The 14,706-nt window shown below is 45.2% G+C and overlaps 1 protein-coding gene across 1 annotated transcript in view; it reads left to right on the top strand.

The window, feature by feature from the left end:
- ATP9A (ATPase phospholipid transporting 9A (putative)) overlaps positions 1-14,706 on the top strand; it is a 107,699-nt gene that overhangs the window by 14,890 nt on the left and 78,103 nt on the right. The window contains exons 2-3 of the mRNA XM_045528077.1: positions 11,259-11,403; positions 12,942-13,055. Coding sequence (XP_045384033.1) covers positions 11,259-11,403; positions 12,942-13,055 — 259 coding nt within the window. The remainder of the gene's footprint in view (positions 1-11,258; positions 11,404-12,941; positions 13,056-14,706) is intronic.

Genomic DNA, 14,706 nt, shown 5'->3' with positions numbered 1-14,706 from the left:
TCCTACCTCCGCTAGTCAGCTAGCCTGGACCCGCCCAAGACAGCCACTTTTATTAGTTTCTTTTATGTTGTTCAAAAGAATTTTTAAGCATTTACCAAAAAAAACCCACATGTATTTTTATGTTTATATAGTTATATGGAAACACACACATAGATTTTCCTTTTTTATTCATCTATTGGTACACCTTACACAGTACATTATTTCCCACTTAACAGTATACCCTGGGCTCATTCCATATCAGTATATAACAACCTTCTTCATTCTTTTTTATTATTTTAGTATCTTTATAGTATTACATTGAATAGTACTATAGTTTGTTTAACCAGTCTACCACTGATGGTCATTTAGATTATTTCTAATGGTTTACTATTACTAGCAATGTTGCAGTGAATAACCTTGAATATAAGTCCTTGTTTGTTAGACTGTATGGAATATCTTGAAGGGGAATTCCTCGAGATGAATGTGCGTTTGTACTTTTGATAGTTGTTGCCAAGTTCCCCTCTCTGAGGTGGTGCTGATTTAGACCCTCCCTGCCGTGAAAGTACCTGTTTGCCCATTCTGACCAAGCACAGGTATTATTAAGCTTTTTGACCTTTGTCATTGTGCTAAGTGAAAAATGATATCTCTGTGTGGCTTGACTGTAATGTTTAAAGACTGAATCAATTGCCAACATTTAAACATTATTTGCACTTCAGAATTTGTCTTTGACTTTGTCTTGAAGAATCACATGGTCTGTTGTGCTGGGCTTCTGTAGGAACACACCCTGACAGGAGCTGGAGGTATACCCCGTCCCACTGGGCCCTGTGTTTATTTTTGTTCATTTTTTTTTTTTTTTTGGGACAGTCTTGCTCTGTTCCCTGGGCTAAAGTGTCGTGGTGTCAGCCTAGCTCACAGCAGCCTCAAACTCCTGGGCTCAAGCAATCCTTCTGCCTCAGCCTCTCGAGTAGCTGGGAATACTGGTACGTGCCACCATGCCCGGCTAATTTTTCTATTTTTTAGTTGTCTGGATAATTTTTTCTATTTTTAGTAGAGACGGGGTCTCACTCTTGCTCAGGCTGGTCTCGAACTCCTGAGCTCAAGCGATCCTCCTGCCTCAGCCTCCCAGAGTGTCAGGATTACAGGCATGAGCCACCACGCCCAGCTCATTTATTCTCTTATGTGGCTTGCTGGGCCTCTGTAGGTTTGAGTTTGCCAGTCCTGTTCTAGAGAGAAAACAGAGAAGTAAAGTCTAAGGGAGCCAGAGCTGCTTCCTCTTCTCTTTTGAAGAGCACAGAGTTGATTCTGGAGGGAAAATAGAAGTGAGGGCACAGGTGTGTAGGAGGGGTCTGTTGTGAGTGAGTCTGGTGCAGGGCTTGGGTAGCTGGAGAAAAGTGGAGTGTTAGGGGAAGACGAGAGGGCAGGGTTCCCGGGCATGCCTGCCTTGGCTGCCGCAGGGTGAATTAATGAGAGATCATCTGGGATAAAAAGGTGAGAGCCTTGGACTTGAGTCTTACAATTATGGGATCCTCGTGGGAGTGGGACGCCATATGAGTCAGACTTTTGTAAGAGGAGTCATGCCTTCCTGGGCCACAGAGGACCAATAGGGACAGACTGGGGGTGGTGGTGGGGGGAGGCGAAACAGGGAAAGGTTCCACCATCCCTGCCTGTCCCCTCCCTCAGGAGCACTGACGCTGACAGGGGGGTGTATGAGCGTTTGTTTCTCAGTATTTTTTCCCAGGCTTATATTAACATGTATTACTTTTATTAAAATGTAGAATAATAAATACATAGTTCTTGACTTATGCGTTTTCCTCTCACTTAACCACATGGATCTTGCCCTGCCAGCGTGTATGTCTCCACCTCATTCTTGTAATTGCTACAAGGTGGTAGCCCAGGGGTGCTTTTCTCATCGCCAGGGCCTTGCTCTCTCTGTTGCTGCTGCAAGTGTCCTCTTGCATTTCCCGTTGCTCAGCTGGGACCAGTGTTTGTGTAGGGTACGTCCCTCTGGGTAGACTTGGCTCGGTTGGAGGGTCTGAGCTTTACATTTAAAGAGAAGTTGCCACGTTGACTTGGCTTTTCTCATGTGGTGATGGATATAATCCCACTTCTCCAGCCGGCACCTATCTTGTGGCTAGAGATAGGTGCAGACTTCAGTGAACTAGCTTCCTTCTTTGCATCCTTCCTGATTTCAGATTTTATATTCTCTGAGTTAAAAAAAAAAAAAATCCAGCCACTTAGATGTACTTAGAAGGAAGAGCACAAGGTCCCCTCCATGGCTTCCCTTCCACTCCTCTAACTCCACTCCCTGCCCTGAGGTATCAGTGCTTAGCAATCGCTGTCCAGTGTGGTAGCCCCTAGGTACATGTGGCTATTTATTTAAATCAATTAAATGAATGAAATAAAATTCACATTTCACATTTCAGGTGCTGCACGGCCGCACGTGGCTGGTGCCCACTGTGTTGCACAGCGCAGATGTAGGACATCTCCATCATCACAGACACGTTTTGGGCAGCGCTGCTCTAGAGTAGGGTTCTCAACCTCAGGACTGCTGACAACTGGGGCCAGATAATCCTTGTGGGGACCATCCCGGGCCTCGTGAGATGCTTAGCAGCATCCCTAGTGTCTACGCACTAAATGTCAGTCGTCATACCTTGTCCTGTGGGTGTAACCACCAAACATATCTCCAGACATTGCCAAGTGTCCCCAGGGGTCAAACTCACACCCCCAGCCCCATTGAGAACCGCTGTTGTAGAAGGTTTTCTCCATATTGATATATTGATTTTAATTTTTCTTTCATTCTTCCTGGATCTGTCCAGTGACAATGATGAGACTGTTCCTTCCCAGACTCTCTGGTTTCCTGAAAGTTTGGTGCGTCACACCGGAAAGTGAGCAAATATTTCCTGAGTGCCTACTGATTATAGCAGAACCTGCGGCAGAGAGGATCGTTTCTGTGGCGGCCAACGCCCTGTAACATTAGTTACCTTTTGCAGAAACATTGTTTCCTTGGCCCTGCTCCGGTAACATGTGCTTTTCCCTTGCATTTCAGCCATATTGCATGAAACCACTGCCCATCTGGTCAGCAGACTGTCTGCTGTCAAAACCTTTATTTGTTTTAGAGTCAAATAATAAGAAAATCCATTTTGGTTTCCCTTTATATATAAAATGGTCTAGGCAAGAAGCAGAGTGAACTAAGTTTTTTTTGATAAACTTGTATCTTACCCTAGTTGAATAGCTATTGCATTTAACTTTGCAAGACTCACTCAGGTCAAAGTGGTTTCCTGGTTTCTTTTTTTAATCTAGAAAAAATAGTTTAAGAGAAATAGTATCTATTATTAATTGAATGCCTGTTATGTGCTAGGCCCTGTCCTATGCCCTTTATATATAAAACCTCTAATCTTCAAAGTAATTAGCAAGGCAGGTCTTATTATCATCATTTTTCAGATAGGAAAAGAATCAAAGATGAGTAGCCAGTGTGGAGCAGGGCTGGGATTCGCACCCGGGTCTGTCTGGCTTAGGACCAGCATTCCTCCCTCTGGCCCACGTGGTCCTGCTCTTCTGAAACTGCGCCTCTTGGGTGTCGTTTCTGTTTCCAGCTGTTCAGTAATTTTTCACTCTTAAGGGGTTCTGTCCGGTAGCTCATCTCCCCAGCCCAGAATGTGGAATAGAAGTTTCTTTGTCGTGGCAAGTGACAGTTCAGTTTGGTGTTAAGAAACAACTGCAGCATCCATGACACCAAAGTGACACCCCCCACCACACTGCTCAGGGCAACTGCTCCTCTTGAGCTCTCGGGGCTAAAGTTCATCCTTTAGACACATAGGGTGTGGCAGCAGCCACCAGGAGAGGAGAGAGTTGAGAGAGTTGCAGGGATAAATCCAGCCATTAACAGGGTGCCTGGTCTCCACCTCTTCTGTTTGGACACATACGGGAAAAATTGGTCACTTGTAAATTTGCCACCAGGCTCGAAATTTCTACGGCCAGACAGCAGTTCCGAAAACGTGGGCAGGTGATGGTTGTAGGTGCTGCAGGATAATGTTTAAGAAGGAATTTATGGACAGGGACTAAATCACATTGAGACATTTAGTAGGACATTTATTTCTTTTTTTCAATTTTCCTTCAACATTTGCAACCCGTCAGGGCCCACTTTAGACACAAAGCACTTGCTGGTGTCTCTGGGGCAAGGAGGAACAGAGCGGACAGAGCAGGCTGCAGGCTCAGCGCCACAGCTGGCTGCAGCATCCCACTGGAATTGAGTGACACGGTTTGCTTTTCATTGTGTTGATTTTGTCGTTTATCTCCTATTTATGGCAAGTGATACTGGTTTCCATTTATGGTAGTAGTGTGAGGCTACCTTTTCAAGTAAATTTATGTAAATGGAGCAAATCCATTTACAACAAATCATTTGTACATGAAACCTAGAGTAGGAGTTCTCAGACTGGGTGCTGGTGGCACGTTGGACTGGATAATCCTCTGTTGCGGAGGCCTCTGCTTTGCAAGGTGTTTAGCAGCATCCCTGGCCGCCTCTGTGCACTAAATGCCAGGAGCATCCTCTAGTTGTGACAGCCACAAATGTCTCCAGGCATTGCCAGATACTCACCCACTCTGGGGGCACAAAATTGCCTCTAGCTGGGAACCAGTAATGTAAGGTATTCAAATTTAGACAAAATCCTGTAGGTAGAAGGTAGAGGTATTTGAATATCATAGACATCCCATGTGTGTATGAAAATGGCTGAAGTTTGAGAAACCCTGTGTAGGCAAGTTTCCCTCTGTTGTGAAGTCCACTTAGTAATGTTCACGTGTGTGTCCTCTGGGGTGGACATCAGTTCAAGAGAGCGGTGGAAGGAGATGTCTTGAAAGGGATGCTCTCAGGCAGCATCATCCAGTAGAGCCCTCAGCCTTGCCGGAATGTTCTCTGCACAGTCTAGTCCGTTGCCACTGGCCACATGGAGCATTCCACGTGGCCAGTGACAATGAGGTCCTGAATTACTTATTTTATTTTAATTCATTTAAACTTAAAATAGCCACACTCGGTAGAAGCTACCATGGTGGACAGCACAGCTGTCACGAAGTCAGCGTGAAGAGGACAGGATGGTAAAACGCAGGCTTTCAGCTGTTGTGCACCTTCAGAAATTAGAATCGGGGACACACAAAGCCACTAGGAATGTGTGTTTAAGGATGGTCCAGCCATGTGGCAGACAGGGATCTTAGGAGATTTTGGGTAGTGGTGAACAGACACCCAACTCAAATTGGCTTGAGCAAAGTAAAATAAAACAAAAACCAATTTACTGATTCTGAGACTGAAAGTCCAGGGATGGGTAGACCTTTGCCCTCTCCCAAGGTAATCAGGAACTTCTCATTGCTCTCTTTGGAGTCCTGCTTGCAGACTTGATTTCAGGCTGACTAGTCTTTCAGTGGGAGCAGGGTGTCTGCCCCAGGCTTGTTTTCTTAGCGTGTTTTCTTATCTTCACCCGAGGGTGAAGAACCCTTCTTTCCTAGTATTTCTGGTAAAATCCCAGCTGGGGGTCTCATGGGCCCTTCTCTCACGAGTCACCTTATCCGCAAGATCACTGGCTCTCCTTGGCTAAGCCTGGATCCTGTGCTTGTCACGCCTGACGTTCACAGGTGGAGGTGGCCTCAGCGAAAGCCAGCGGGAAGAAGATGGTGGAAATTGACTTATTAAACTATGTGAAAAGAGTAAGTGTAAGATAGAAGAAAACTCTGTATGGCATCCTAGGGCCAAGGAGGTGGACCCAAAGAAGGATACATTTGGAAGGGGTTCAGATCTGGTTGGAGGTGATGGGGTCCAGGCCGCTGGATGGCAAGGGAGTTTGCTGGCTTTCAAGGTCTGCACCCGTGGGGAAAGCAGGAAGCAGTCCTCCAGGGTGCTGGTGGGCTGGCGAGGCACAGCTGATGGGTCCCATGTGTGTCCCCCAGAACCCTCTACTAAGAAGGCCTGACACTGCACTCATTATGAGGGACAGAGGCACACACTGCAGACAGGTTTGCTCTGCCCCACCTGCCACAATCCATATGCAGCAGTCCAAGCTGCTCAACTTACTTTACCTGCCTTCCCTGGGGGCATTTGTTTTTGTAGCCCCTCATATAAGTCCATGAAGCATACAGGCCCCAAAATTTAGGACCCCAGTACCTCTGCTTAGTTAATATTATCTTAAAAATTAATGTTGATAATTAAAAATAATTTATATTTTTAAATAACTGAAAGTAGAATTAGAATTTTCCTAACGCAAAGAAAGGAAAAGTGTGTGAAGTGATGGGTACCCCAGTTACCCTGATTTGATCATTACACATTGTATGCCTGTATCAAAGCATCACATACACCCCATAAAATGTACAACTGTTATGTATCCATGATAATTAAAAATTAAAAACATTTGAAAAGTATTACATGTTTGTAAAAACTTAAAACACTGCAGAACTGTATGCTGTAAAAAGTACAAGTCCAGTGACCTCATAGATCCAACCATTCCTTTTCTTCGCTCCCTAGAAATAATACTATTAATAGTATCTTTCGTATTGTTTTTCTGTGAATATGCTTCTGTATCCAACTGGTGTTACATCCTTCTTGTAAGGCTGTATGTGTATGTAAATATTGGGTCCCACACATGTGCAAAGAGTGATGTGGTATATGAAAGTAACTATTTGTATAATTAACAAAAAATAGGAGAGAGGTCTAAAGGAACTTAGTCCATTGTCCCAGAGCAGGTAGTGAAAGGGGACTTTGGCACTGAGGGGCCATGAATTGGTAACTGGTGTGGAGATGAATGGGTGTGGGGCAGGAGAGCTCCTGCATGGGCAGGATGGTCCCTCTCAATGGCCCCTGGGACCTTCCAGTTTATGAAATGAGAGGCTGGACAGAAAGTAGAGCTGCATAATGGCTGTGCAGATGAAGCTATTAATGGCAGTGTAGGGTACAGAGAGCTCTTAGCTCAGGGTCTGGGTCAGACATCAGACAGGCCTGAGCTCCGCTGCTGCTTCCACCACCCAGGAGGAGACGTAGCAGGTACAGTAGATCTTGGGCCAGTTCCTGAGTCCTCTGGGGCTCAGCTTATCCACTCTGAGATGGGACAATGCTAGTAGCTTATAGGACTGTTGTGAACATTAGATGAGACAGTGCATGTCTTTTTTCTTTTCAACATTTTAGAGGTCATGTATCAATAACACATTGAGAATCTGTACCCTTCTCCTCACCCTCCGCTGCACCACCTTAGTGTGCACTGCTGCCTTTGCCTGCCTGGATGCTGGCAACAGCCTTCTAAATAATCCCTATTTCTACTTTTTTGTTTTTTTGGTTGTGAATGTGACAGTTTTATGAAGATATAATTCACATACCCAGTGCATAATTCAGCAATTTTAGTAAGGCCATAGAGTCGAGTGGCTGTCACCACAATGAATGTTAGAATATTTCATTACCCCACAAAGAAACCCTATACCCACTATCTGCTTCAACTCTTGCTTACTGCAGTATCTTCTATGCCTAGCAGCCAGGGGAACCTTTTAAAAATATAAATCAAATCTTGCCACTCACCTGCTTGTAACCCTTGAGTGGTCCCCACTGTGTGTGAAGTAAAATCCAGACTCTTTGCCCTGGTGACAAAACCTTGTGCTGTCTGCCCGCTCTGCTGCCTTTTACCCTGTCCCCTGTGGTCGGTGCATCCCAGCTGCGGTCAGTCTTCTTTGCACGCTACCAGTGTGCTACGCTTCTTCCTACCTCTGAGTCTTTGCCTTTGCAGCTCCATCTGCCCGGATTGCACATCCTTGTGTGGTTGCCTGGCAGCTCTTTTTTTGTCACTCAGCTCAACTCTGACCTCAGCCTCTCTGAGCACCCCATCTCCTGGAGCCACGCCCCTTCTCTACCCATTCCCTTGCCCCTGGCCTTGTTTTCTTTTGGGAAGTTGTTTACTGACTATCTCTCTCACTAGTGTACAAGCTCCATGGGAGGAGGACCTCGTCTGTCTAGTTCACGACTGTACATGCTCAGTGCCGAGGTGAGGACTGGGCACTCTGAGAGCGTCCAGGGCATCCTTGGTGAATGAATGAGAGACAAAAAAGAAGCTGTGACTACCTGCCTTGTTATTATTGCTATTAAATGTTCAGTAAATACCATTGACCTGAAAGTCACATTAATCCTGTATTAAAGGGTACATGTTATATTCAGTGCAGGTGGAAAGTACATGAATGAGGTGACAATTAAATGGATTAACTGAAATGGGCTTGGGTTCAGGTGACACAAAATCCTTATTTTATCCTGTGCCGAACACTTTAGTTTTGCAAGGAGATTGTAAGGAAAGAGAAGGCAAGGATTCTTTTCTAATGTTTGGTCCCCACAGGACCTAGAATAGTACTTTGTACCAGATGGGCACTTAATAAATGAATTTTATGAATTTAGCTGGAAAAAAAAACCATTTAGTCCCAGAGACAATATGGGTAGAATGTAAAAATGCAAATGTTACTAAAAGAATATACAGGGAAATTTTCCCTACTCCTTCCTCCCCAAAGGGAGCCAAAATTATCAGCTTGTCGTGGAGGTTTTCTGTGTGGGTACAAGTGTCTGCATGTATATCCTTTTGCTTTTGTGCAGAGAATAGAACCCCAGACACACCTTGTGGCCCCTGGCATTTTGATTTAGCGTGTCTTACAGTTTAGGCCATTTTGTGCACACAGCTCTATCTTATTCTTTAGAGGCTGCTGGGAATTCTGTTTTATGGGTGATCCCTGTTTATTTAACCAGTCTCTGATGAACAGTGCTGTGGTCTGAATGTTTGTGTCCCTCCAAAATTCACATGATGGAATCCTGACCCTCAATGTGGTGGTATTACGAAGTGGAGCGTTTAATAGGTGATTAGGTCACAAAAGTGGAGCCCTCATGAATATGGTCCATTCCCCTGTGAAAGAGGCCCAAGGGAACTCATTCATCCCTTTTGCCACATGAGGACATATAGAAGGTACCATCTATGGGGAACAGGCTTCACCAGACACCCTGATCTTGAATTCTCTGGCCCCCAGACACCCGAGCAATACATTTCTGTTGTTTGTAGATTACCCAGTTGAAGGTATTTTGCTGCAGCAGCCTGAATGGACCGAGGCAAATGGGCAGGTTTGTTTCCCATCTTTTGCTGCCACAGTGCAGTGAGTGCCTGGTACTTTGTGCACGTGCACACACCCATGGGTTCAGTAGTGAATAAGTAGCCTAACTGGATAGCTTGATGTGTGCAACCTTCTGCTGAAACAGACAAATTCATGAACAGTCAACCTGACGCTTTGTGGTTCTCTTCAATTCAAGTTTCATCTTTCATTAGAAACATGCCACTGTGGAATCATGACAGGATTCTTACAGGATGGGGAGAGAAAGTCAGTCATAACCATCCTGGAAGGTGTCTGCAAACAGGGTGGTGTGTTTCCCATCAAATGAATCTTCTCTCCTTCCTCTGTGCCTCCCCTCTTTCTTCCTTCCTTCCCCTCCCTCTGTCCACCCCTGCATTCGTTCAGTTCGTATTCAGTGAGCGTCCACTGATGGGCGGATTTGCACATGGGAGCAGGAACGGGGAGAATGGTTTGAGGCTTGTGTGTGTGTCTCTGGCCCTTGGACAACTTAGAAAGGGGCCAACAGGAATGAGTTACTAGAAGTGGAATCTGTCCTTAGCAGAGCCACACTCCACCCTGAGCACCGGTTTACCGGCAGGAGGATGCTATTTTTAAGAAATGGCATTGTGTCTCATCATGGAAATTTTGAGTGTCTGAGCAGGCACCATGCTGGTTCGCTCATCCTTGAAGCACAGAGGATCCTGAAGCACAGAGACTGTGTTTGCTTAGCTCTGTACCCCAGTACCCCACCAGGGCCTGTCCTATAGGAGGAAGGGGAGAAGGAATATCTTCGGTGGACAAGTAGTTATGTGAGTCATAATTGCCACATCTGGTTGCTCTCACTTCAGCTGGTGACATCCAAGGGGGCTGGCAGGGCTGAGGACTTGTCCCTCCCAGCCCATGAGTGCTGGGGCGGTGAGGTGAGCATTGCAGCATGGTTCGTTTTTTGATGCAGTGCTTAAGGCGGCTTGCATTTCTTGAAATGCCTTATTTATAGGCTATCCTGAAGGACAGGCTGCCTTTTTGGAGTTTTCAGAGTGGCTTTGTTTTGCCAGAGCCGTCCAGATTCCCACATGTTTCCTTGCCTTGCTCTAGGGTGGCCTGGGAGCAGGGTGCTAGTGGGTTGGCACTTCTGAACTGCCCTCTTGGGAAGGCCAGGTTAGGGGCAGCATTTGGGGTCACTCTGCGGACAGCTGGCATGCTGGCCCTCTCCAGGTTATTTTGGGCTCTGCGACATCATCTTTCTGGCTTATTCCTCCAACGTGTTGCTGAAAAGGAGAGGCTAGGGTGGAGAAGAGATCCTCCCTGCTTCGTTTACATAGTAATCTTGTTGTAACCAGCAGCTTTGACAGCATGGGGTGGTGGAAAGACACTGGGCTTTGGAATAAGACCAGCATGGTGCAAGGCCAGATTCAGCTGTTCCTCACATCTTGGCAAACTTGGATGCTTTATTAAACTGTTTTGAGCTTCCCTCCCGCTGTATAATGTAAAAGTAATAATGGTGCTTATTACAATGTGTTTACTTTCTTAAGTCTTTTTATTTTTAAATGCATCCTACTTTTTGAAATATGGTCATGTGCCACATAGTGATGTTTTGGTTAATGATGATCTACATATATGATGATGGTCTCTTAAAATTATAACATTGTATTTTTACTGTCCCTTTTCTTTGTTTAGATCTGTTTAGATACACAGTACTTATCATTGTGTTATAGCTGCCCACCTTATTCAGCGTAGTAATATACTGTATAGGTTTCTAGCCCAGGAGCGATAGGCTGTACCACAGAGCCTAGGTGTGCAGTAGACAGTACCACCTAGGTTTGTGCAAGTCTATTCTGTGATGTTCACTCAGTGATGAAATCACCACGGCACATTTCAGAATGTATCCCCATGGTTAAGCAACACATGACTATAAAAAAGTTGGGCTTCGGGACAAAACTCCTTTTATTTGGACCACTTCTTAGAAGCCCCACTCTATTTTTTAATCTCACTGAAAGTTGAAGCCCCCGAATATGGCTATGGTCCCAACCCAACAAAGATACTTTAGAGAAAAACATTCTGACAACACTGGACAGATGTGGGTGTGGGCGTGGCCTTGATGGTGTGGGCGTGGCCTTGATATGGGTGGGGCCTCGATGGCGTGGGCAGGGTCTTGATTTGTGGGCCTGTCTTTCCCTCAGGTGCTGTGAGTGGCTGAGATGCTGTGGTGGAGGGGAACCCAGGCCCCGTACTGTCTGGTTGGGACACCCCGAGAAGAGGGACCAGAGGTATCCTCGAAATGTCATCAACAATCAGAAGTACAATTTCTTCACTTTTCTTCCCGGGGTATGTGCAGGCAGGAACTACATTTTTTTCTTTTTCCCATTACAAACACGAACTTGGTACCAGACTTAAGAGACTGAGGTTGCCATGGCAGATTTTGTGAATACCCTGTACTTCTCCCTGCCACCCTGGCCACTGGCTACTCATGTTCTCAGGCCCGAACGCCAGGGAGGAGGGGGCCTGCTCTCTATCTGCAAGGCTGTGAGACTCCACTTGGTTGGTTAGAATAACTTCACATGTAAATGGTCTGTTGGTAAGAGTGAAAAAGATATTTTAGGGGCCTAGCATTATAACCAGAGCATCAAAAAAGCGTATCAGCAGTACTGAAACCCTCTTCCCGTCATGACACGTTATAGGCAAGTTGGGAGATAAAAGTATAGAGGAAAACATAAGTATAACTTTTTATCCTACCATCTAAGAGAATTTTTATTAATATTTTTGCTAATAACTGTTTCTGAGGTCATAACACTCCTACGTTAACTTACACAAATCCGGGGTCATATACTCAACGAACCTTCCCCCAACACAGACATAAAGTAAATATCTATTTTAATCTACCGTGGCCTCCAAACACACACTAATTGACTTTGAGAAGCAGCAGCAACACTCAGCTCCAATGCAGAAAGGAAGAAAATGGAATTGTCACCTACTGAGTGTCAATACAAAGGCACAAATATATTATACAATAGTTCAAGGTCAATTTGAAATTTTTTAAGGCTAATTTTGACTATATTCGTTGCCAGCTGCCTTAACACACAAACCTTCCCTCCATCTCAGTATCTTAAGTGAGGAAAACTTTCATTTTTCTTTCCTGGAAAGGCTGATGCACACAGGGCCACCCTCCTCCACCTCCTAGTTACGCCATCTGGAATATATGGCCACCAAAGTCGCCACGGCGGGGCAAGTCACGATGGCTCTTAACTGCCTTAGCTTTGAAGAGACCCGATACTTCCGCTCATTGCCCCTTGGCCAGAACTAGTCATGTGGTATTGCTCTCACTCCCAGGAACATGGGAGCAGTCAGAGCCCTGTCAGAACCCAGCGGCCTCCCAGGGTAGGATTCTATTGTCTTATTTTATGGAATTGAGACCATATCATGGACAAAACCTCTTGTCTTCCTTTTGGGATGCAACCTTCCAGCATAAGCATTTCCGTTAAAACCTGTATCTAAACAACATTTCGAGTGGCTTACTTGTACTTACAAAATATATAGCATAGGAAATAAAACAACAGATACAGCTAATGTTCCTGCTGGCCCCTTCCCATTGAAAATCCCCCCAGGAAGTAACCACTATCCTGAATTTGGTGTTTACAGTTTCCGTGTTTATCATTATTTACTTTTTTATTTCTACGAATAATATTTTTATTATCCATATGTGTTTTCCTAAACATATGGAAGTGTTTAAGCATTATGTGAAAGGTATCATGTAAATTATATTCTTGTGTAGGAATGTTTTTAAATGTTACACTTCCCACGAAACCTTCCCAGCCTCACCAGACAAGCACTGAATGTCTCTTTTCTGTTGTCTCTCCACCTTGCAGGTGCTGTTCAACCAGTTCAAATACTTTTTCAACCTTTATTTCTTACTTCTTGCCTGCTCCCAGTTTGTTCCTGAAATGAGACTTGGCGCGCTCTATACCTACTGGGTTCCCCTGGTGAGTAAATTGGCATTGTTTGTTCAGTAACCTTAGAGGTTTGGAAACAGAAAGTTCTTTGTTCCTCTTACCTGAGCATCTGGAATGGGACAGTGGCCTTTTAAGAGAAAGGAAGCCCTCACGCCAGCACATTGGGAGTCCCCACCAGTCATTCATTCAGCCAGTCAGCTGTTCAGTCATTCATTATTTCAGCAAATATCTATCACATGCTATTGTGTATGGCACCGTTCTAGACTCTGGGGACAGAGTGGCAAGTGAGAAAGACAAACCCTCTGTCCTCATGGCTTGTGGTACAGGGTGAGCATACAAATCCAAAAATCTGAAATCCAGGCCAGGCGTGGTGGGTCACATCTGTAATCCTAGCATTCTGGGAGGCTGAGGCCGGAGGATCGCTTGAGGTCAGGAGTTTGAGACTAGCCTCAGCAAGAGTGAAACCCCGTCTCTACTAAAAAAATAGAAAGAAATGAACTGGGCAACTAAAAATATATAAAAAGAAAATTAGCCGGGTGTGGTGGCGCACACCTGTAGTCCCAGCTACTCGGGAGGCTGAGGCAGGAGAATCACTTGAGCTCAGGAGTTTGAGATTGCTGTGAGCTAAGCTGATGCCAGGCACTCTAGCCTGGGCAACAGAGCCAGACTCTGTCTCAAAAAAAAAAAAAAAAAAAAATGAAATCCAAAATGCTCTACAATCTAAACCTTTCTGAGCGCCAACATGACCCTCAAAGGGAAATGCTCACTGGAGCATTTTGGATTTTGCATTTTTGGATCTGGGATGCTCAACTGGTAAGTATAATGCAAATATTCCAAAATCTGAAATCTGAAGCACTTTTGGCCTGAAGCATTTCAGATAAGGGATGCTTGACTTGTGTTTAAATTGTTTTCTGAGATCACATTTTCTTTTTACTCTATGTAGAGTGTTTCAGTGTGAGGACTTGGAAAAATAACAGAGTCTCTGCATTAATATATGTGAAGTAAAGTAGAACTGGCCAGCCCCTCCATTCCTTCCCTCGCCTCCTTTTCCTTCTTCCTTCCCTTTGGCATATGATAGTTGAGCACCTGCTGTGTGCCAGGCACCGTGATGGGTACTAAGGGTGCAGCAGTGAATGGGATAGACAAAAATTTCTGCTGATGGGAAGGGGGAGAATATTCCAGGGGGCAGTGATGCAAAGGTCCTGTGGTGGGCATGTGCTTAGAGCATTTGAGGAACAGAAAGAAGTCCAGTGTGACTGAGGTGTGGAGAGGACGGAACTGATGATCACAGTATCCAGAGCTTCAGAGCACAGGCACCTCCTGGCATTTGACTAAGCACGCTGCCTGACAGAGACAGCAATGTCTGTTGTCCAAGGGAAAGATGCTCAAAGGTTCTCTCTCGTTCCCAGCATCCTACCTGTTTAACTAGAACAGAGAAGCCAAGGAAAGTCCCGACTTTAAGTGTAGGCAGTAATTGTGACTTCTTTATTATTATTTTTTTCTTTTTGTAATGGAGGCTTCTCCCCCAGCCCCCGACCCTGCTGTCTCCCAACTGACGTGCCTGGTTTCTCTTTGACTGTGGCCTTGAATAGAAGCCAGGCAGGTTCATAGGTTGTCTTTAGGGTTTGGTGGCCTCTGGCAGTCTGGAGGCTTCTGACTCCACACTGTGGGCCCTTATGTA

Source organism: Lemur catta, chromosome 17 (assembly GCF_020740605.2).
Source record: "Lemur catta isolate mLemCat1 chromosome 17, mLemCat1.pri, whole genome shotgun sequence".
Classification (NCBI taxonomy): domain Eukaryota; kingdom Metazoa; phylum Chordata; class Mammalia; order Primates; family Lemuridae; genus Lemur; species Lemur catta.
This window is presented reverse-complemented; position numbering and strand designations above follow the sequence as displayed.